Source organism: Numenius arquata, chromosome 3 (assembly GCF_964106895.1).
Source record: "Numenius arquata chromosome 3, bNumArq3.hap1.1, whole genome shotgun sequence".
NCBI lineage: Eukaryota > Metazoa > Chordata > Aves > Charadriiformes > Scolopacidae > Numenius > Numenius arquata.
In genome coordinates, this window is record NC_133578.1 from 55,576,032 (window position 1) to 55,601,105 (window position 25,074).

Sequence of the window (25,074 nt, forward strand, 5' to 3'; positions counted from 1 at the left end):
TGAAGCCACAGTTGTGACTTGTTCACACTTTGACATCAAAAGAAATTCTGATTTGTTGCCTTTTAGTTATGGCAATTTCCAGTAGATTTCCAATTCCCTGGGCAGTAATGAAGAACAACAGTTTTGTCGCATCATAGTCATTAGGAAATATTGGTTGCTTAATGCTTAGTTACAGCAGTGATTTACAGACTATAAATGCCTACAGTGGAGACACATTTGTCAGGGCTCTGCACACAGACTGCTTCAGCTGCAACATCAGAGCGTTAGTTCTGCTTTGCATAAGAGCACAGACTACACCAGAACACTGTCAGTCGGAGACATCTAGTTTTCATCTCAGATTTCTCTGGCAGTGTGACCCTGGGAACACTTCATTTCCCGGCAATAAATAGCAAAGAGCTACCAATTAGTTGCATTTGTTTTCCAATACTGTATATTTTTAAAGTGTTCCTCCTTTGAAGCATTTGTAAGAGCAGTACAAAAGATGCCAGGCAACACGAAATTCAGCTGAAGCACTTAAAATACGTTTAAGAAAACAGGTACAAGTGCAGGTACAGAATTACCTCTACTGTCAAAAGAAATCAATTTCGTAACATTAATAGAGATTCATGATTCAACAGTAGTTCAGCATTTACAAAGTTTACCGAGAGCTGCAGGTCATGAAACTGTGCAAATAAATGACTTTTGAATTCTTCTAGAAAGCCCCAACACCAGGGATGAGAAATGTAGTAACAACTGACAACAACAATTTCTGTAACATTTTGGAACACTTAGGAAATTTTCCAAAGTGTAGCCCAAGTAACCAATCTACAAGGATTAATGTTGAAATACAAGAGAAGAACACTGAATGAAGGAAAAGCATTCTGACCTAATTCTCACATCATTTAAGACTTATTTTAATTACCAATTCAAATATGAACCAAGTGACAATTTAACAAAGAGCTGGCTTCAGAAACAGGAACAACTTCAGAAACAACTGGCTTCAGAAACAAGATCATTTGTGTGTCAGCTGAGGAAGAAATCAGTTCTGTTAAAAGTCAACTTCAGGTAACGTTTAAATATATGCTAGACTTGAAAATTCTCAATATGACAACAGCCAAAATTAACCTTTTTTTTTTTTTAGTTTGCAGGAGAGTTTTCATTTGCAATTTGTACTTTCTAGTACTACTTTAAAATGATGCTATTGAATTTCTGAATAAAGTACTTAATTTGCATTTCTCTAATGCACTGTGACCAAACCTATTTTGATCAGAAAAAGAGCTACCCAGCTAACAAGCCCATCTACAATACACTGGCGAGTTGATTATTTTTTACTTAAGATATTAAAAACAGCCAGAGAGATTAGTTGACTCATGCTAAAATCAAACTCCAGATCAGCTGCAGATCCAGAAGCTGCCTAGATGTTCTGTTTCAATACTTTAAAGTGCAACCGTGTTTCTTCTCTCATAGGAACTTTTTGTGATGATGCACCTCACAGCGCCCCAGGTCACATCCAGTAATGAAATACCTGTTATATTGTGGGCACCAGAAACAACACCTACCCGTGGCAGTCACACAACAGATCACCCCCTTCTCCAAAGCAAACTACCGATGTCTGGTAGGGGACAGGGACAGCCCACTGCAGAGTATCCATGTTACACTCCAGTTTACCTTGCACTATCTTGTCCACCAGGTTGTTTTATGGCACTGGAGAAAATCCCTCCATGATTGTTTTCTCTCTCAATTCCTTAGAATCATAGAATGGTTAGACTTGGAAGGGACCTTAAAGATCATCGAGTTCCAGCCCCCTGCCATGGTTGCTCCCACTAGACCAGGTTGCTCAAAGCCCCATCCAGCCTTGTCTTCAACACTTCCAGGGATGGGGCATCCACGGCTTCTCTGGGCAACCTGTTCCAGCGTCTCACCACTCCCACAGTGAAGAATTTCTTCTGAGTACCTAACCTAAATCTCTTCTCTTTCAGGTTAGAACCGTTACCCCTTGTCCTATCACTACACTCCCTGATAAAGAGTCTCTCCCCATCTCTCCTGTAGGCCCCCTTTAGGTACTGGAGGGCTGCCACAAGGTCTCCCTGGAGTCTTCTCTTCTCCAGGCTGAACAGCCCCAACTCTCTCAGCCTGTCTTCATAGGGGAGGTGCTCCATCCCTCTGATCATCTTCGTGGCCCACCACTGGACACCCTCCAACAGGTCCATGTCCTTCCTGTGTTGAGGACTCCAGAGCTGGACACAGTACTCCAGGTAGGGTGTCACGAGTGCAGAGTAGAGGGGTAGAATCAGGTCCCTCGACCTGCTGGCCACACTTCTTTTGATGCAGCCCAGGATGCAGTTGGCTTTCTGGGCTGCCATTGCGCACTGCCAGCTCATGTTGAACTTCTCATCCACAAGCACTCCCAAGTCCTTCTCCTCAGGGCTGCTCTCCAGCCATTCTCCGCCCAACCTGTATTTGTGCATGGGATTGCCATGTCCCAGGTGCAGGACCCTTACTCTGTTTTAGCTCATTAGTCTGAGAACAGCTTGAGATAACAATCTGTCTTGGATTTGAAGACTGCTTCGCAAAATGGGAGTCCCTGGATCAAAGTATATAGACACCACTGCAATAATAAATAAAATAAATCTTATTGACCTACAGATAATCTAAACTGATATATGTCATTATGCTGAAACAGTGAAACTCCCTATGACAACAGCTTCAAGAGGAAGTAGGCTAAAGTCCTCTTTCTGTTCCTGTAAGGCAGATAGTATTCCTTGAAATCTACTGTACAGGAGGCAAATTAATTCTTTAGAATCAACCTTTGAAAAGGAAGTCGTTAATGTTTATAGATATATCGAAAGACACAGCTGTCCTTTTTCAATAACAGAGGTATATACAGAACAAATTCCCCTTTTAGTCAGATGTTTATCACGTCCTTATTTCAGAGAGTAACAGACATTACACACTGAAGTTCAAACAGTGCCTTGGGTTTCAAAAGTGACATACATTAATTTGGAACACACAAATGGTTTTTCAAACCTCTTCAATGCACAGTTCCGAAACTGTTTATGCATACAGCATAAGCACAGTACAGCAAAGTCGGAAAGGCTACTTAAGGCTCAAGCTTGGTTTTCTTGGTTATGTTTGGTACTCCCTCAGAGGTAATCTTAAATCTCGAGGAGCCTGAAGATCAACAGCTGAAAGGCTTTCAATACCTGAAATCTCAGATGAGGGAGAGACAGAGAGCAACTTTGATTCATGGATAATACTGAAAATAAAACCGGCAAACCTAAAGAAACCATGTTCTAAAACCTCATTTATACCAACAGTGTGGTTTCCATTTCTCAGGGAGGAGACCTCCCCACTTCTGAAATGCTCATTATCAATGCACAACAAATGAATTCAGTAAAACGGGGTAGCATGATTACTGCTGCACTAACGTAATAATAAAACAAAACATATTTACTACACATATTTATTTGTGGCATTCACCCATACTGAGAATACAATTACAAATTATGCAGACAATACATACTGAAAGACAACGTGATTATTCAAGAGACAGAGTATTATTAACAGAAATGTACTTATTTAGAGAAGTAAATGTAATTTAGGTATACTATGAGTTTCTCTGTTCATGAACAGATGTACAACAATTGAAATATTCAGAAGAGGAGTATGCTCTGGTTTTTTGTTTTGTTTTAGTTTTTTTAAGAGGCTCTCCTTTCTGCGGCATTGTCGATGCTAGAAAAGTATCGTTTCATTAACTTGAACATTCTTGAACTTAAGAAATGAGATCAAGAATTATTCAGATGCAATTTAGAATAGGGCCCAGCTCAGTGAAGTCCACGTCACAAATCAAAACAGACAACAACCCTCTTCACTCAAAGCAATAAACAAGAAAGAAAAATATAAGACAGCAGACCAGTATGTGGTTACTTCTGTCAGTACTTATTGTAATGTATAATTTTATAAAGATTTGATGTTATTAGCAAAAATTTAGGAGTGGCTAAGTAAAAAAAAAAAAAAATCATTAGGTTTGTGGAATTAATTTTGTTTGGGATTTTCAAGGCAACGACAACTAAAGGACTTAGATGTCTAATCAGCATGGAAGGAGAGAATCTGCTTTCTTTGAAAACCTCCAACTTAATGTGTAGTACCTTTCTAGCCTTCATAAGAAATTATTTTAACTGTTTCATATCCCTAGGTTATTTACAAACAAAGAATTTCATAGCTAAGTACCGAATGGGTCAAGATTTCATTTCATAGAATGTTCCTAAATATTAACATTTTAACTACTTTTATTCTGCATACTCAGAAAATAATTCATATAAGTGCTGTCTGAAAAAACTGAAATGGAAAACAATTCTAGAAAGGAATTCTATTCAACCAAGTCCTCTCCACGAACATAAAAACAATACAATTATATGGTTCAGTCTGGTCCTTGTGGGAGGAAGGAAAAGTTATCCTTCATGACATATTTCATAACAACAACGGCCTTACAGAACTGTTATATACAGAGCAAAACACCGAAATCACTTTTTAACCATCCTTACAAACAAAGGTTTGCTTAGTAACATGTCAACAAAAAGGCAAAATTTTCAGCCTAAGGCTGAAACAAATTTACTTCCAAAGCACAACAAACATCTTTGTTCCACAAAATTTACTTCAGGCAGGTATTAACAACACCAAATTCATTTGGGGAAGAAACACGATGTTAACCTAATAAATAAAGGAGTGATCTATACATTAAAGCCATAGTCAAACTTGAACTAATTCTTTTCATAAACTAGCAGAAATGAAACTATGGGGAGGCACTAAAGGAACTATGAAGATGCAGCTTATTACTGTCTGTATATCAGAATGCATTATTATATTATTCAGATTTCTTGAGGAGGACTTTTAAAATAATGTTTTTCTTTCAACTGAAGCACACACAAAAATGCAAGAATAGATTTACCTCTCTTCATAGGGAAAATAAATCCAATTTGGTTCTGTACTAGCATATATTTTTCATGCCCAAGAATTTAATATTCATCACGAAAGGCCTTTTCTAATCATAGTATTTTATCAACAGAGAGGATTATCTTCACATCTTGCTGGCAAGTCAAGATAAGTCAGAGGTAGCTTAGGAATACTTTAGAATTTAGTGTTTTACTTGAAATGAATTAATCCCTCTTTCAAAGGGGTTAATAATAAGTACAAAAGGCAAACAGTATATACAGCTGCCACTGCCTGCACCAAGAGAATAATTCCAAGAAGCTCAAAATAAAATTAGACCAGGGGAAAGCATGGTGCGCTTCTTTGCATTTGCCTCAGTGCACCAGTTCAGGCTGGTTTTCTACGAAAGGCAGCACCCCACTAACATAGTACGCGATTCCAAGCGACAGGAGAGCAATAACAATGATGAGGAGCAGCACCCTCCAGAAGCCCAGGTCTTCCACAAACTCTTGCCATGTCGTGCGGAAACTGGAAAGAACTCCTTCACCTTGCTGCAGGTTTGGATTAAGGAGGGAATGGCTTTCCATCGCACTACGGAGGATTAAAGTTAAAAATACATCAGAGCAAAAGAATGCACCTTTAATGACGACAGTAATCCGACTAAGAGCACCTGAAACATTCTAAATTAAAAACTAAACCCACCCGCAGATTTATAGCATCGCCTCTGCTAAATCAAGACAAAGGGAGATCAGGAAAAGACTCCTAACTCTTAAACTTAAGTAAGCTGAAAGGATGTTTTATTAACCTGCGTAAAGAGAATGATATTTGTATCTGTACAACCACACTTTTTTTGCAGGCTTGCCACCTATTAGCCTTCAAAAGTCACTCCCCATAATTCCTACTAAATATGGCTTAGTAAAATTTAACAAAGCATAAGCTGAAACCTCAAGGGCCACGGCTCTTCTAAATAAAACAAAAAATATGATTTAAAAATAAACTCTGATGAATAAAATGGAAACTTTAACCAATATAATTTAGATGCTGAACTCTGTAATGCTCTTTACTACTCTCCTCCATGTCTTTATTACAGAGGCCTCTTCTCTAGCATAAAAATATCACAGAAAACAATAAATTTGGATAACAAGAAGTTCAGAAACTTTCTGATCTTCAAGACAAGTTGGCATCGCTGTGTTTTCTGCCATATGGTGTTCAGCAGCTGCTTTGATGTTTTAACATTCCACTACCAATCCATCAGGCCCCCTTAAACCATCAGACTATAAATTAGGGACTGGAATTCTCACTTTTAAATGAGAAACAAATATAAAGTTAGAAAGATGCAGTCATCTTGACAGTGAATCGCCATTAGAAAAAGATGTAAGTTGTTTCAAATATGTTACGGCTTCTTGTATCATTCTCCCAATTTTGCTGGTTTCACAATTGTTTTACAATAGGAAACTTTCTCTGTTGCTGCATGAAAAACCTCACGAAGAATAGGAAAACTTTTGTATTACTAGATCTCACTTATGAAAAATTTCAGCCATCTGCACAGCCCTACTACTTCTCACCTGAGTGAAATTACAGACACAGGTGTTTACGGGATCAGGCTCTGACAAGCACAAACCAACTACGTGCACAATGATGTCAATAGCAGAAGGTAAGCAGAGAAAAACCAATTTCTTTCCTCCTTTCTAATTGCTTTCAGTTACCATATTCCTAATTCTCTCTTATAGAAATCATAAAAGAAAACACTTCAGGGAAAAGTAATTTCCAAGTCAAAACTGAGTGTAGAAATGCTATTGTTTTTGGTGACAATAATAATTTGACAAGTGATTGTTATCAGAAAAAGGTCTCATTTGTGAATCTCTCTTCTAAGATTGCACCACAGAAAAACTTCACACTATTTATATGGTATTTTTCCTTAGGATGTACAGCCACTGAAGAATAATTAGCCTAAACTCCCATAGCTTGCTGAAGTATTGCAGCACCACATGGAGAAGATTTCAGAAATTGCCTATTAAACAGCTTGTCTTTTTTGTTTTTTAAATATTTACCTTGCTGTAAAGCTATTTTTGCTTGCCCATAGCTGCAGAATTTAGTCATCTTCCTTGCTTATTATGATTTCCCAAGAAAAACAAAGCGTTTAGTAAGACAGCTATTGGTGTAGAACAGAACTACTCACTCATTAAATACTAACTAGTTAATACATAACCAAGAGAGGTTAAATAAAGGTGCAATGCAATTTAAGTGAAAAGATCACATGCTTGCTCATTAAATGGAAAAGCGTACACAGAAAACACTTTTGCTATTTTATATTACAACCCAATTAAAGTCAATGTTAGCCAAGATATTTTTTGTTATTATGAATTACAGCTGCGTAAGAAATGGTAGCACAGCAACGCGTCCTACAGAAGAGTTTGTGCCGCATGGCCCAGGCAGATGTGTTCTTCTGCCTCCAGCACAAGGTGGAAGTTCACATGTGGACGCAGTCACAGGTCACGCTGGGCTATGCAGATGGACAGATCCTCTGTGTTGAAAGACAGAGTGAGCTCTGCCTCCTGACGGCACAGGGCCACTCCTTATGGGGAGGAGGACAAAGCAAGAGACAATACACTTGACTCAGGAACCTAACTTTGGCATCTGCTTCCAGAGCAGCAGCAACTGCATGCAATAAGGAGCAGAAAACTTAGGTCAGAGACGGCTTATAGAAAGAGCAATCATTATTTCTCCATAGGTTCATACATCATGTAAGAGCGTTGGGGAGGGAGAGGACAGAAGACATTCATCTAAGCGTCTCTAAAATGTGAAAATAATACTAAGAGGGAGGAGTGAGACGGTGGAGGTCTGAAAAGCCAACTGTTAGGAAGACATTATTTATTTAGAAAGCAGACAGCATACAAGCTCACTTGCTTCTGCTGCTGCAGGCATCTGTTATTTGTTATTTTAAAAATAATGTATTTCAGACATTTTAAACACATTCACAAACAGGCTGGGTAATGCACTGTTTATGTCTCTGTGCCTCTCCCCAAGGAGAGTTGCGGACTTCCTTGCCAAAGCAAACAATATAACATTTATGAAGGTCAAATAACAGAAAGGAAGCTATGTTCATTAAAGGGACACTATCAAATCAAAAATCGGAATTTAAGTGGGGCTGAGCTGTTGGTCCGTATGTTTGAACAAAAACAACATAAACGCATTTCTGTGTGACAAGGAACTTTCAATAAAACGTCGTTACCTCAGAAATGTAATATGCACAAATTCTAATAATTTATACCCATGTAATTTTGAGAATAATATTAAATTTTCTATTTTAGGGCTTACAACAGTCTCTCTGATGAGCAGGGTCATCTAATGTATAAGAAAGAACTTCCAATCTGCTCACTGGGAGTATTTTGCACGATTTCTGTAATTTTGTTGGTTTCACCTTTTCTGTTTACTCAACTTAGATAACAACTCCATCTACACAGTTTAATTTTCACTTACGGTGAAGGCTGTGTACATTTTGACACAAACTCAACAATTACGTGACAAAACTCTGTCTTTTGTGATATAATGTTCCAGCAGTCACAGCTCACGATCATTATTAGCCAATATAAAAAATTACAAATTTGAATAAACTCAGTATAAGAGCAAGTATTCCGAACAACATTGATAACCTGTTTCCCATATAAATTAAAAAACAAAACAGTACTGGAAGGATCCCTTGCATTATTAATCTGCATTACAAAATATGACATGTTCTGTCATATTTACTGGCAATTCAATGGTTTCTGCAAGAGAATTAGCCTTTGAAACCTGCAAAGCTTCTTGCCTCATCTAAATCTGACAAGAAGTCTGTCTTCGAAGCTCATTGTAAAAAAACACTCCCAATTTTCAACCAAAAAAGTATTTGTGGTTTATCTGTATCCTTTGGCTCTTGTGCTATCATCAGCTTTTGTCTTAAACAGTTATTTCACATTGTTCAAAACCCGTATTTCTTGTGAGCAACCACACACACCTCAGCCTTCACTCTGACGGGCTAAAACTCTAGTTGCCTCCTTTTGCAAGGAGACGCTCTGTTCCCTTGAGTGCTGAAGTATTGCTTCTCCATGCTTCCTAAAGGATAAATTAAACTTCTTTGAATGGGGCCAAACAGCATTATAAAACACACTATACAGCAGAAGTTTACCATTGCTTTTTACAATGGCACTGAGAGTTTCCTTTATGTAGTGGAAATACCTTGTTTTGTGCGTTCTAGGACTTCATTGCCTTTTTCTGGGTAGCATCAACTCCTGGAACTGACTAACCCATCAAGTCTTTTCTCCTATATCCTCGTTTTTCACTGAGAAACTTCCATTTTACAGCACACAGCTTTAGATAAATGAAGTTGCATTTTTTGCTACTGAATCACAATTTATTCCTGTTAATTTCCTCTCCCTTGTCATCCCAGATTTTTGTCTATGCCATCCCAATTTTCCTCTGGGTTGCCCATATCTCACTTCTTAGTATCACTAGCATGCTACTATGCCAGTATCATTTATGAAAATTATAAGTAAGCACACCTTTAGGAATGCATTAGTAACTTCCCTCTGATCCAATACTTTCACTGAAATTGTCAGCAATTTTCCTGAAATCTTCTACTCTCCTTTTGCTATCTCTTTAGCCACCACGAAATTCTTATTTTACTCTCCATGTTTTCCAGGACTACTACCAATAGAAATTTCATATATGGCACCGTATCAAATCCTTTATTCAAGTACAGATAGATAAATAGTCTGCTACCCCTTCTTTGCATAGACAATCCATCTTACTGAAAGGGTGTTAGGTTAGCCTGTGATACTGGCATTTTGCATTTCACCCCATTTTCCCTTTGGCTTTGTGATAAGTGGTAGAATATTTATTTTTGGGAGCCTGGAATGGAAAATCAGTAATTACTTCTAAAAATTTCCACCATAAAATTAAAGTCTCAATAGAAAAAGTTCTTTTTTTCTTACATTTGATCTGTTTAAAGAGATTTTTCCAAAATTTAAAATTTGATTTTGATTTGGTCTGATAACACCAGGGGAAATGTGATCTTATCTGTTCTGAGGAACAAACTGTCAAGTCAATCACAAAAATCTAAAAGCCATAAACACTATTTCTCCTAGTAATTATTTTTGTTTTGTAAATACCTTTCGCTTTCAGCAGTTTGCATTGTTTCCAGCTTTGAATGAGCTCCTCTGTTAAATCCTTTCACCTCTTGCTCCTCTAAAGATTCCAGCAGTCTGATCACATCTTTATTCACACCCCTTCGCTTTGCAAGGACAAGTGGTGTTGCACCTTGGTGATTGCTAAAATAACCCCACAAAAGGACATGAGAAGAAAAGAAACTTTTAACATAGAAATTTTGTAGTAAGACAACTCAGCATAACACATTATAATTTAGTAAGTCCTCAGAACTATTTTCTGCCATATCAGATGGTAAGAAATTCCTGTCTATACAAGTTATGGCATAACTGACTATAGAAGAAAATCAGTATATTTGGGTTTGAAATTGCACAATTCTTTTTCCTCTAAATAAAATGAGAATTCTTAGTACTAATCTAATGGGAAACTCTGGGTGTTATAACAGAAAATAAACAGTAGATTTATGGCAATGTTCAAGATTATGCTTAATTTCAAGAAGGAATTGTGCAATCTGGTTCCTCATGGTTCCTTTTTCCATGTGGGTATTAGGACATCAGGCAAAAATGAAATAAAATACAGATGGTCCCTCTGCTACTATTAAAATAATATTGAATAGGACCAGAGCTGCCTTCAGACTAGCGATTTTCACCAGAGTTGTCTGAAATGAGAAAAAAAAAAAAACAAATAACTTGCAACCTATAAAGAATCTGGCCTGCCTGTAACTAGTTTTGCTGAGTTGAAAACATTAATGAGGGACAGGTGAAAAAAGAACAAATTTTAAAACTCCACGGTTTTGAAGTTACTACTGTTTTTTTGCAATGTGTTGTGACTATGCAGAAAGTTCCACAAACAAAATAATTCAGTTACTGCAATGAAACAACTAGTTATTTTGCAGCTTGAGAGCTTGCATCTGAGCACTGGCATCTGACAGCTGCTGAGAGCCAGCAGGAAAGAATATACAATATTTAAAAGAAGGGCTGAGTCACAGACTTCGAGGGAGGGGGAAAACACTGAAAGGAAGCATTGTTACCAAAGGAGTATGGGAATGAACTGACACACACATATACTGTATTTTCTTTGTCTTAGACAGTACAACAATTACAATAGAACTGTGGTGGAGAAAATTCTTTTAAAGTAGTCAATGTGATTTTTCTTTGGTGCCAACCACCCACACCTGGCTGTCTGGCCAAACCAGGATAGCAATGTCATCAGAGAGGCAGAATTGGATACAGCAGCCCACACCAGCAGCTGCTATTTTTATTTGCTTTGCCTGTTGCACAGGCTAGCAGAAGTGGCCTCTTATTGTTTTCCTGCCTTCTCATTTTGTGTTTTTATTAAGTGATATCTAAAAAAAAGTTGAACTGCACCAAATATAGCATTTCAAAACCAGCAGATTTATATGCAAGGCTCTGGTGACAGAAGAGTAATATATTATAAAGTATATGCTGTAAAAAAGAAAAAAAGTGACTTACCAAATATCAATTTTAAGTCCATTAGAAACCAGGAACTGGATGGTATCCACATGCCCACAGAGGTGAAGGGCTGTGTTACCTTGGTAATCAGTGGCTAGTAGGTCAGCACCAAATTTATGCAAGAGCTGACAGATGTCTACGTTTCCTCTGGCTGCAGCAAGGTGAAGGCCGGTTCGGCCTCGGCTGTCACGAATATTTGGGTCGAAACCGCTCTCTAACAGTCGTTTGGAATAGTTAAAATCTCCATCAATGCAAGCCTGCAGCAGCGGCACATTTGTCTGGGAAGAGTCGTTCACAAACACGTAGGACATTGTTCTGATTCCTGCTGGAGTAGGTGTCTAACCTGCAAGTGAAAGTGCGAAGAAATGATGGTGAAACCAGGCAAATAAACACAATACAAATATTGGGTGGACTGCTCAGGTTCCCAAACAAGACTGCAAACAAATTCATAAACCAATTCTGAAATCTTCCTGTCCTGTATATTGCGTGCTGCATTCCCTTCTGGTCATATGGAAAGAGCTCCTTTTAGTCTTATTCACACCTCTGGAAACAGCAGCAAACCTGTGTTATTACAGAAAACTGATAAGATCAATGCCACAAATGCAAGACAGGTGATTACCTTTCACCTAGTAAGAGATCACATCTAGTAGTATCGATATTAAAGGGCAAAACACTGTAGATCAGAAATGAAAGGGAGAAGAACCAACTTTCATAAATCGGGAAACTATAAGCAATCCAGTTGATAGGTACAGTGACACTAACTATAATTCTCACTAGCTACAAGCAAAGCTACTCCAGTGGGATTACCTCCATCTGAATTTGAACTTTGATGCACAAAGTACAGTCAGTTGCTAAAAATGCTTCATTACTATAAAACCTAATTCCTTCATTCTGCAAGAACGATATTTTTCAATACTCTTTGCAGAACATTATTTTTGTAGTGCCCCAGATACACAAACTACTCAACAAAGAAGAATAGCAATACGGACCATGGAAAACTGAGTGTACTATGGAAAATTGCCCACCTGAAAGTGAAAACTGGAAGTGGCTCCAAGGAGGACAATGGTAAAATCAAGTACGGAGCTATTGTGGGTTCAACTAGAACCCCAATATGTAGAAATGTAGTTTCCTGGGCTTGATACTAAATAAAGGATTAAGTTCTTTTCTATATCAGGACGTAAAAGAGAAAGATAAACGTTGTTTCACCATGGATTTCTTGATATGGAACATTTAATGAACTATGATTTAAGTTTTGCAGAAGAATATTTTAAGGATGAGTCAAATAATGAGATATGATGACACTGTGGTTATGGGACACAAAAAATATGACTTGAAAACAAGGAAAAAAGAGAATGACTATGCAAGAGGACAGTAAAACACACATGAGGCCAATAGTAAGAAGAAATGAAAACATCTAGGAGACTGGACAGCAAAGCTTCACACTGCCTCAGAGAGGAGGCAAAAAAAGAAAAAAAAACCAATCATATAAACCAGTAAAAATCCTTAAAAGAAATCTCAATACAGACACGACACGGTTCAAGTGACAGGAAGGAAAAGTGATTTTAGGAGATAAGCTCTGAATGGAAACTGAACTGAAACTTCACTTGAAACAGTGTATTTCACTTGCCCAGGGTTTGTATTTTGGGCTCATGATGTAGCAATGTTCTGATTACCTATCTGAACCTCTTACTAAAACCACTATACACAGATTTAAATTTTCTCATCTATATAAGGTATCCTTCCACACCAGTGCACTCATTCAGCCGGGAGAATGGAAACATGGCCAGTAGCCAAAGAATTCGATTTAAAACCTCTCCTTTTTTTGAGAGTTTGTAATGTCTATATTTTATAGCTCCTCCTCCATGTTTTAGATCAAATTCAAGATCAAAGTACCTACAGAAGTGATTTCAAAATGTTTACACATTGGTCTGATTAACAGCTGTAGCATTCGGGGCTGTTGAGGTTAATAAATCATACTCAAAATTCACTAGTTTGTATTTCCTATCTGGACAAATTCTGCTACATGTATCAACACTGCCTAGTTTCCCAGTGCAGGAACGCACAGCTTTTTTTCTTTCTTGGACGCAGAAGAGAAAGAGATAGGAATAAAGTCTACGTCCCAGTATCTGCACAAGGAATGATTTTAAGCAGAGTACATTCCCCTAAGCTGCAAGTATGTTTTTAAGCACGTGATGATCTATCCCTGGCTCAAGCACAATCATATCCACAATCATATCCAAAAGCGAAAGGCCAGTTCACTGATGTACTGTAAAACATTTCATGCAAGACTGGTGTCATTTAGGTCACTAACAGCTTCCTTATAACCCTACACAAAAAGAAAGGACAATGTACTTATTCATCCTTCCAATGAATATGTTACAAAACATATGGATGTCGCAAAGCTAGGATTCCCACTGACAGCAATTTCAGCTTTCTTGCCCATTTCCCACCAAATCATAAATGATACAAGAATGCTTCTTCAACTCTGCTAGTCCAACCTTTGCTGAGAAAAATACCGGGCCCAGTTTCTGTACAATGCGATTGTGACCTTTACATTACACACTAAATCTTCCCTAAAGCAAGGTCATAAATCATTTAAAAACCTCCAACTATCAGCCATAGTAACAGCATATCAACAGCACAAAACCCGACTTGTACTTGATAAAAGGATCGTGGGGGTTTGCTTGTAAAAGAATATTTGAGTGTTTAAACGTCTTTTAAAACAAGACCTAACATAAATGAACAACAGAATATTATACAGGAAGAGACACATTCTATTTGAGAACCAGTGTGGTATGCTCTGTTAAATATAAGCTAATGTTTATATTTTCATTCCAGACGTGTATGTTCTGATGAAACACAAGGTAGCAATACCAAAAAAAACCCTGTCACTGCCTTATCTTCTCAGGAAAGGAAGCAAAAAGATTAGCAGTTATCAGAAAGTGCAACTGGAAGTAATTCTGATTCAGAATTTATTATCACTAGAATCTTCTAGAATTGATCTCTGGAGTGTAGAAGGCTACAGTGAAACCTTAGCATTTCACAGTAAGAAAGAAAAAAAAACCCAACAAATCCTTCTTCCCAACATTTGAAAATTGTGGACTAAGCAAACGCATTCACACACAAAAAAATCGGGACCGTCTGGTTTGGTTTATCTTTGTGATTAAAAAGACCTTTTCTACAAACACAATTCTGTTTCACATATGGCTACCTAACCTATGCCAGATATGAGGTGCATACAAAGCTGAACCATATACCACTTTTAAAATGCTAGTCCCCAAATGGTATGTTCTCGCCTCAGATTTAACCCAATTTAGTAAAATTTCCTGTCTAACAAAGCTCAGAAAAAAATTACAATAGTCAACTTCATTAGATATTTTTGAATGAACAAACTGTGGTTACATTTCTGTCCACAGTATATCTCGTATGTATCACAAAGCTTATTGCTGCAATGAATATCTAATGCAGTGGATTTAGAAACAGAATTCCAAAGCATTAGCCATTCTCTTTAAATCCCTTCTGAAAGGTGAATCAGGTAATAACTCTGAATCTGCCTAAAAGCTGGTACACCTGCCATTAAGCACTAATGTCACAGGCACAAATTAGGACAAAGGGACTTGCGTTAGTAACAAGACAAAAGTATTGCAAAATGAGCATTCTGAATATCCCTATAAATTACTACTACTGGAATTAAATAAATCTAATTTGGTTCAGTGAGTGCTTCTAAAAATACATCACTATCTACTGAGAATGTATCTTTTAAATTATACTTTTGTTTAAAAAAAAGTTTTACTGTTAATAACTTGGTACTTTGATAGAAAATTAGTTTTGTGAAAAAAAGTAAATTCAAAGACGTCCTCCCAAGCAAGAAGGATTCCCATTAGAAAGGCATAATAAAAGAATACATTTTCCCTAAATTTACACAATGTGGATATAGCCTGAGCACAGTGTACTTTGACTAATAATTCTAGAAGTTATGGTGTAAGCCCTCTCTTCGATGACACGTGGTCTAGTACAGGATAAGAAAATCTAATTTAACTGTTTTGTTTTCAAAAGGAATGCTTATATTAAGTGATTCTCTAAGAAGAATTTATGTTTATTTATTAGAAGACAGTTGTCTCCCACTGTACTGTGTACGACGGTAACTCAGTACACTGACCACAGCTGATCTGTTGTATAACACGTTCACACCTGCAGAAGCCAGGAGCGATCTTGAATAATTCAAACCATAAAGCTAGATGCCAGTTCTGTTGCTTCTTAAACTAGTCCTGAATTTGCACTAACCACGGACAGTTTAATTTTACAGTAAATATATGTTGCTGTCTCTGCCTTCTCAGAGACAAATACCAATAGACACCAACACCAAATAGCTCCAGAAAAAGGAGAGAATGCCTAGATTGTGAGACAGAATCACCAAGGTGGGATCCGTCTCTCCACTACAAAAATATTTATAAACCTGACAAGTTGTAATTAATCACCCAGTCACTGCTACGTAGGATATACCAGTTATTCAAAACCACAGTATTTCCAAGAACATTCAGAAAAACTGAAGTAATTGTCCCTATCTTAAAACAACATGTCAGGACAACGGAACAGAATTGAATTGCTCAGTACTTGTGATTTCTCAGTATTAATACACACTCTGACATTGACAACCTGTCAGTAGGACTACCACTAGAGAAACTGCCACCACCAAGAAACGGAAACTAAAATAAAACCAAGAAACAGTAACGTCCCCCACCCTGTGCCAGCGAAACACACAACACGCGTTACTTGTAAAATCTACGTTTGCCAACTCCCTTGTGGCAAACAGCTTCCTCTTTCAGGAATACACTTCAAGAGATCTGGCAGTTGGCTTGCAGAGCTCTTCCTCTTCAGTCTTTAAATGAATGAAAAACATTCCAGTTCTTCGCTTAAACTGTAGGCCCACAATCTCCGAAAGCAAAGTTTCCTGGTCAAATGAGATTGTTCCCTTAAAAACGCTGTGCTCTCTTTGGATATACAAGATAAATTTTTTTAAAAGGGGTAATTTAATAATTAAAAAAAGAAAACCAAACCACGTTACCCTGCTTGTGCATCCTCTGAACACTGATCAGATGTTGAAACGTAAACCCAGCAATATTATTCTCTTTCTCTTTCCAGGCAGGCTGAGGGAGAAATTCCTTGGTAAGTTTTCAGGCCTACTTGTATTTATGTGTAAGTTACTAAGAAGACATCTAACGGAATACATGTTTTATTTAGTGAAAAATCGTACAATCAATTGTCCTTTCTGTTTAGGAAAGAATCCCCCATTATCTACATCATGTTCCACTGAGAGTTCTGCATCTTTTATTAAAAACCTTTTATCTATTAAGTCCAACTGGAACAGAGTTTTATTGCTCCACTAATGTGGATCCACCACTAAAGCAGCATCTCAGATTCAGTACAGTGTGACGGCTGCATTTTGCAGCATTTTCCCTTCCTAACTTTAGCTATTTTTTCAACAGTTCCTGGATTCAAGGTATCACAGCAGGTTCCTACCTCTCCTTTCACATCTCTAGCCAGACACATGGGTAAGTGGTAATACAAGAACATCAATTTTGGCATTCGTTTTCAGTCGTTCCTATTCCTGTCTGCAGACATGAGACATACAAGTATATTTTTTTGATGTCAGGACTATCTTGTAAGTAGAAACTTTGGTGCACTGCATATACATAGTGCTTTGCACATGCAGGCTACAAAGTGCTTTATGAAAAAAAAATAGAATAATCATTGCTGCTCTTTTATGGATCAGCAGATAATGGCATTGAACAACAGGGAGCTTTGCTCATCATTGTACAGTATGTCAACATTACAAGATAAAAAATAAAAAAAATCCCAAGTGCCAATCCAGGGTTGCAGAATGCTTCCCCAGATAACATAGTACATCCATTGTGTATTTTTGTACACAAAATAAGGTAATGATAGGAAAGAAATCATTCTTTTAGAACACCTTTATTGACAAGCAGATTCACCAACATTTTATCCTTACTACACTTAACTGGTAATTCAGTTGCATTCAGTGCATTTCACTTCTATCAAATATACATTTAAGTATTTTTGAACCTTGCTCATTTTTCATCTTCTGCAAAAGAAATAATTTGGAAGAAAGGCAATTTACAAATTTCTTCAAATCACCTGTAACTTTAATTCCCCACAACCGGCTCAGAGAAGTCAGTAAATAACTGCAGTATTTCCCTCATCACTGTAGTCAGTTTGAATATATTGCTTTTATAGAAAGTTATTGAATCACTTACATCAGTCATAATTATCAACCTCGTCACAAACCTTTATTCCAACTCCTTCTTTGTTTCTCTTGGGAACACATATGTTAGTCAAGAAACTATTAAGGGTTGTTTTGTTGTTGGTTTATTTGTTTTTTAACAGACTAGAGAGAATTCATTCCACTCCTGATGAAGTGTTTGTGTTTGAATTTGCTGCAGACCTTGAAGCAGCCTCCAGGAAAAGCAGACAAGGGTACCTGAGGAGCGAGGGATGGATGGATGGCAGCCGGCGGGCCATCAGCTGCGGCAGCAGGGACCGCACTCGTGTCTGGATGCACAGTGCCACCGCGTGGAACGACAGACCCCTGTCCGGCTGAAGGGAAGGGACGGTGGGGTGGGTAACCCCGGACTCACACAGACTGCTTTTTCTACATTTTGTAGGAAGGAAATTACGGAAGGCCTGAAAATAAGATTTTATAAAACCTGATAGAAAAGAATTCTGAAATCCAAACTGCTAGTCCCTTGCGGTATAAACAGCCATCTCCTTTAAGCTCTGATCCTGTATTAGTGAAATGAGGACTTTGGTATGTGGCTTGAGTTCTGAAGACAAAGGTATTTCCTCAAAAAAAGTAGGCATTTATGTCTGTTTCTTAAAAAAGCACAAAACTAAAACCAAAACACCCCCTCCACGCCCAAAAGCACAGTCAACCAAGACAACCAAGAAGTCTGAGATGACAAGTTTACTAATATGGGAAAAACTTTCTGCGTCCAGCAGGAATCATCAGAAATCAGAGCTTAGTCAGCTTTATTCCAGCAAAAGCAAACATAAAAGTAGCCACAGCAGATCACAGCAAAGGTCAATTTAAGCCCAGTATCATTTTTCAAATGATGGCCAACAGCCAGTAAAAAAAAAAAGTAGAATAGGGCAAGCATATGCAATACTGTTTTTCCCATTCCAAATCCTTCTCAGCTGGATGTGGTTCCTAGGTATTTAGCATCCTTCAGTGCCACCCCTCTGTGAACTTGCCCATTCTCCTCTTCAACACATATACTTCTAATATTCACACCATATTCTGGCAAGTTCTCCAACTCAATTGCCTGTGAAGAACCACATCTTTTGATCTTGCTGAATCAGGACTGTGTTAGCTTCGCTTGTGGGCGAAAAGCTCTCTTGCTGGAAGAATGGACATTCGGCCCCTGCCCATTCTTTTCATGCCACTCAAGATTCCACAGGCCTTCCTCAATCTGCCTCAGGCACCCTTTTCCAGGATGCATTTTGGGTCTCAGCTTTCCTGGTCATTCCTCACATGGCAGGGGTCTGTCTTTGACCATTGTTTGTTTGTTTCTCTAAATTTCACTCATTTTTACTATATGCTTTCTGAGCTGGGGGATGGAGTGGGGGAACCACACAGGCTGTTTGAGGTGAACCATGGATTAACAGAGGGCCATGACAAGATTCTTTTGTTTGTTCTTTACTGTTTTCCACCAATGTTTACTATCTGACATACCTTTTTGACTGCTGCTGAGCATTGTGGTTACATTTTCATGGGAACATTTATCGTAACTATAAAATACTACTGCTCTTTATTGAGAGCCCAGCATTTCATATGGGAAGTTAGGATTCTTTTTCGCTATCTGAATCACTCTACCTACAGTGAATTCATGTGCCGTTACGTTATATTATCCAGTTAGTCAGTCTTACAGGGTCCTTCTGCAGCTTTCCATAGCTGACATTACCATTGGACTCGATGATCCTTATGGGTCCCTTCCAACTTGAGATATTCTATGACTCTATGCCGTCGGTGGACACTGTCACTGTTGCTCACTGCCTTTTCTAGGCTGTTCATGGAAACGCAAACAGTTCAGAATCCAGAACTGAACTCTGCAGAACTAAAATTCTCCCGCTGAAAAGACTGACCTTAAGTTCACAAAAACTGCTGTCCTGGATCAAATTGATCCAGCTCGCTCAGCACTCTGCTTTCAACAGTGGCAGAGATCCTTCTTCAGGAGAGCATATGAGCCTGGCTGCTTTCTGTAGCCCATTCCCCAAACACACCCCAGCAGCTGCCGCTGTTACACTGAGGACCTGCCTGACCAGGCGTTTAACAGCCCCTCAACAGACCTCTTGTCCATGAGTTATTCTAACCCCTTCCTGAACCTGCCTCCAAAGGTTCCCCTATCACCCCTGCTGAAGTCCTTCCCCCTACCCATCTGAAACCACCCTCCCACCAGCCCCAGCAAGCAACCCCCATTGTAGTGCCACAAGACTGGACAAATAACTCTCACCTTATCCACTGCCTTCATTTCATCACGTCCCAGCCATCTCCTCTCTCTGGTGAACAACCCTGGCTTTCCAGTCATCAAGAAGGTGATCCCTATGGCCCTTTTGGTTGCCCTTCTCTAACCACCCGTATCCTTCTTTGGATGCAGAGACCAAAACCACACACACTGCTCCAGATATGGGTGCGCTAAGCTGGAGAAGCAAAACGGTGCCCTCTGTCTTCTTCTCAGTAGCCTCCCTGAGGGTAGTCACCATTTTCCTGGCTTTCTGGCTGCCACAGCACACCGAGCCGAGATTCTCAGGGAACTGCCAATGGTGACTCCAAGAGCTTTCTCTTGAGTGGCGGCTGCCAGTTGTGAGTTCAGCACCATATAAACATGGTTCAGGTTATTCTACCCAAGACATCATCTTACCTTTGTGTACACTGAAGCTCATGTGCCACCTTTCTGCCCTCCTCCTTTTTTTTTTTCAATTTATTTTTGCTCTCTTTTTAGTTTTTCAACTCAAATATTTCCACATGTAAGAAATCTCTTTTGTGCTATAAGCACCCAGTCTCCTCAAAAGCCTCTGGTAGGGTACTTTTTTTTAATGCTTCCTGAAAATCCAAGTAGATTATAAACTGAATCATCTGCATCTACAATCCTACTCAGTAAAGTTTAGTAAAAGCTGGTGAGCCTTAGTTAGATGTAGCAAACATTGAAAAATGTATCCAAACTCAGGCAGAACTAGTCCCTAACATACTAACGCACAGCAAGGACAGGCATACACTTATCTGCACAAAAAAATGTCGAGGTGAAGCAGACGGACAAGCATTCTACACCATCCATGGGAAACCCACACACCAGAAGCCTTCTCTGAAACGGGCTGCTGCCCGTTATGCTGATCTGACACTGTAAGAGGTCTTGAGCACGTTGGAGAACACAACCCCATCAATAAACATTGAAAGACTTATTCCTTAAGGTTTAGGTTATAAAATTCCGCTGATGTAGCTGCATTACTTGGATGTGAGAAATTTGCTGAGTGACAGAACTGGTGTTTAAGCAGCTCTGTTCCACTTAGTCAATTGAAATCTCACTGATATGAGTAAAAGAAATAAATGCCACTTGAAAAAGTGGTGTTGATACATGAACTAAAGACAGAATACAAGTTCTTTAAGTATAGGTGTGGCTTCAGTGAGGTACTGTGCAAGATAAAACTTTTTCCACATATTTAGTAGGTATCGTCTTTAAATAGTAAAGCGAACCACAAAAAATCTGAACATTTCAGTATTTGTGCTCTTGACTTAGGCAACGGCAGAATCTCAGTAAACACCAACAAGTGAAATTTGGTGGAACAGGCCCAGGCACTCAAGATGGGCCCATCAGCCTGTTACCTACACTAACAGCATGCTATGAATGGTCTCTGCAGAGAGCTCAATGCACCAGGGATCATCTATTTCACAGAACGTGTACAAACAAATGCCCTCTGAAATATTTTATATGCTTATTAACTGACCCATCTGGAAGTGGAGCATCTGCCACTGAGATCATGAGGGACGCAACCAACTGACAGACTGATCAAAGGAGAAGAGAAATAGCCCTCAAAATTCCAGCACATCCAGATCCCTAGGAGAGCCGCCCAAGAAGTAGTTCACTCCTTGGATGACCAGACATCTCGGGTCCTGGGCTGCAGATAAGGACTTCAAGGCCACATATATTCAGAAATTAGCTGCACAAGAATATGAGGTGGGATAATGCAGTCAACTTAAAGCACTTAGAATCCCTTGCTGATGAGGTAACTCTAAGTGAAGGATACCAAAACCCGCTAAGAGGAAACCTATCATTGAGTGCAGATAGAACTGATTTTTACAGTCCCTTCTCGCAGAGGCAAACTAACATTACTCTGGTAAGAAGACAGCAGATGCACATAGAATCACAGAATCATAGACTGGTTTGAGTTGGAAGGAAGATCATCTGGTTCCAACCCCCCTGCCATGGGCAGGGACACCTCCCACTAGACCAGGGCCCTCAAAGCCCCATCCAGCCTGGTCTTGAACACTTCCAGGGATGGGGCAGCCACAACTTCCCTGGGCAACCTGTTCCAGTGTCTCACCACCCTCACAGTAAAGCATTTCTTGTTAATATCCAATCTAAATCTCCCCTCTTTCAGTTTAAAACTATTACCCCTCGTCCTGCCACTACACTCCCTGATAAAGAGTCCCTCCTCATCTCTCCTGTAGGCCCCTTTTAGGTACTAGAAGGCCACTAGCCTTTTAGAAGGCTTCCCAGAGCCTTCTCTTCTCCAGGCTGAACAGCCCCAACTCTCTCAGCCTGTTTTCACAGGAGAGATGCTCCAGCGCTCTGATCATCTTCGTGGCCCTTCTCTGGACTCACTCCAACAGGTTCATGTCCTTCTTATGTTGGGGCGCCCAGAGCTGGACACAGTACTCCAGGTGGGGTCTCACCAGAGCAGATTAGAGGGGCAGAATCACCTCCCTCGTCCTGCTGGCCATGCTTCTTTTGATGCAGCCCAAGGTGCAGCTGGCTTTCTGGGCTGCATGTACACATTGCCGAGTCATGTTGAGCTTCTCATCCAGCAACACCCCCAAGTCCTTCTCCTCAGGGCTATTCTCAATCATACTACACTCCAGCCTTTGACTCATCTCAGTTTACTTTCCAATACCTTCTCTTCAACTGAAAAACAGAGCAATTAGCCAGTGACATTTTCTGATTGTCACCAATCCAACTATTCAGACTGCAAACATTACTACAAATATTTTTCTTCTAAAAACGTGTTTAACAAGTTCTTATTAATAATCTATTGCACAAACAACCAAAAAAAAAACCAGACCTAAAATCTACAGATAACACTAAGCTTCGTAGTCCCCCGCTGCAGCAAATAAAAGCATTACTTTTACAAAACAGTTACATTCTATTTAAAAAGTGCCATGTTTTTGCTCCTCCTTGACCTTTTGGATGGCTACTCCTGAACATCACTGCCCTCTAATGGTTAGAAATTTTAATATATTATTAATCTTAACATCTGTGTTAAATTATTCATGTATCAACATCATTTTTGAGCTCAATTTATTCACAGTGTTTACCTTGACGGTTCAATAGAAAGCAAAAAAGGTCTTTATTCTGCAAAACTAAAAAAGCCAAAAGCTTCTTTCAACAGACTCTTAATTTCCCTACCTTTCCTAGGCACATCTTCCTGCACCTGTTTCACTTTAGCTTTTCACATGAGATGATTAACATTATATAAAGTATTCTAGAGTTTTCTTCATGGATTATAGTAACTTCTTTTTCTGTATCATCATAGGTCAGCATTCACTTTTTCCATAACTGCGTATCTTTTAACTGCCTAATATACATTTTGGTTTTGTGGTGCTTTCAATCAGTAAGAATTTCTTCTGTAAATTGTGTGCTTACAAGGTCGCAACCACAAACTCTTGTTCTTTAAATTCTTATTGTACTTATTTCATTCTCTAGATCTCAGGATCATCCAATTCTTTCCGTGTAGTACTGTAACCCACTTCTATGTTGCCAGTGCTTCCCAACTCTTCATCGCTACTAAATTAGAACAGTAAAGTTTTAATTGTTACATCAAGATTTTTATTAAATATTTAATAACATTGGTCTCAGGATGGATTGTCAAAGAATTCATTTTATAATCTTTTATACTCAGATTTGATGGTTTTTTCTTTCAATACTACTCACCATAGTTTGCCTCCTGTTACCTCCCCATTCTCTTTACAAATCTGCTGTTATCCCTATCTTTCCAGCACAATAACGATTTCCTTTGCAGCAGCTGATCAAAAACATTAGTGTTGTCTAGAAAACACAGAAAACTACTCCATTTCCCTTAAAAACAGTAATTACTTTATCAAAGACAGTTTTGAGGACAGGTTAAAAGAAGGTCTTCTGGCAAAAATATGTGTCACCTTTAAGTTTCACTTATCTTCACTGTTTTCTCCTGAAGAGTATGTTCCAAAGCAGCACCCACTGGAGCTGCACACTTATTAACGTCCTACCCGGAGGGCAGCCGCTCTCCGCTCCCTCTTTCCCTCCGTCCCGCGGTAATGGCTGACGGTGCACTCCCTGTTCTCCCATCCGAAAACAGCACCGCCTGTGCACCCCCTCACCGGCTCTCGGGCCCATGTCGCTTCTGTCGCCGCCTGCGGTGCCTGTCACCGCCGGGCCCTCCTCCCCCCGGTTTCCTACCACGGACCCGGCCGCGGCCCCACGCCCTCCGGCCCTGCTCCCCGCCGCGCCGCCGGCCCGCCGGGGGCGGTGCTGAAGCCGCTGCGGTCCGTTCCCCGCCGCCGCTCCGGCGAGTCTGACACGGCCCCGGGGCGGGCTGTGCCGGGCCGCTCCTCACCCCCCGCTCGGCAGGGCCCGGGCCCGCCACACGCACCGGCGGGCGGGCAGCGCCCTGCCCTCCCCGACCGACTGACCGACACCGTTCCTGCTCCCACGGACAAGACGGACACCGGCCCCCCTCCCCGCGGACAGACAGACGGACGGACGGATAACTCCCCCTCCCCCGGCGGACAGACGGACACCGGCCCCCTCCCCGCGGACAGACAGCGACACCCCCCCGGCGTTACCTGCCACTCGGCGGCGGCTCGGCACACAGAGGCCGCGCGGACGGAGGGGCGGGGGAGGCCGAGGGGCGGCGGAGAGGCCGCGCGCGCCCCCTGCTGGGCGGAGGCCGCCGCCGGGCGCCGCCATGGCCCAAGCAGAGGGAAGTACCCCCCGCCGCTCCGCTTCCACCGAGGGGGACCCGGCCGGAGGCGCGGCTCCGCCCAGCGCTCCCCTGGGCCGCAGGCCGGCGGGCAGCGGCGAGGAGGCCGGTCGCGGCGACGCCGCTCCTCACAGGGCTGTCGCCTGGCCGGAGCCGGGTTGGGCGAGGCACGGCCTCCTCCGGCTCCAAAGGGATGGCGTTTACAACTTCGCTTTAGTGTCACTATGGTGGTTCTTTCTGCAGTAGCAAATAACTTAGTGGCGTGGCTAACGGTGCGTCTGCCTCTATCCAGCAACATCAGGTA

General features: G+C 40.3%; 1 protein-coding gene across 1 annotated transcript; it reads right to left on the reverse strand.

Moving 5' to 3' along the window:
* Positions 1-867: 867 nt before the first annotated feature.
* ANKRD46 (ankyrin repeat domain 46) lies at positions 868-24,671 on the reverse strand. Its single transcript, XM_074145243.1, has 4 exons — positions 24,634-24,671; positions 11,523-11,865; positions 10,056-10,214; positions 868-5,499 (listed from the first exon to the last, which is right to left on the reverse strand). The coding sequence occupies exons 2-4, from the start codon at positions 11,831-11,833 to the stop codon at positions 5,283-5,285; spliced, it is 687 nt and encodes a 228-aa protein (XP_074001344.1). The 5' UTR covers positions 11,834-11,865; positions 24,634-24,671; the 3' UTR covers positions 868-5,282.
* Between the last annotated feature and the right edge of the window lie 403 nt (positions 24,672-25,074).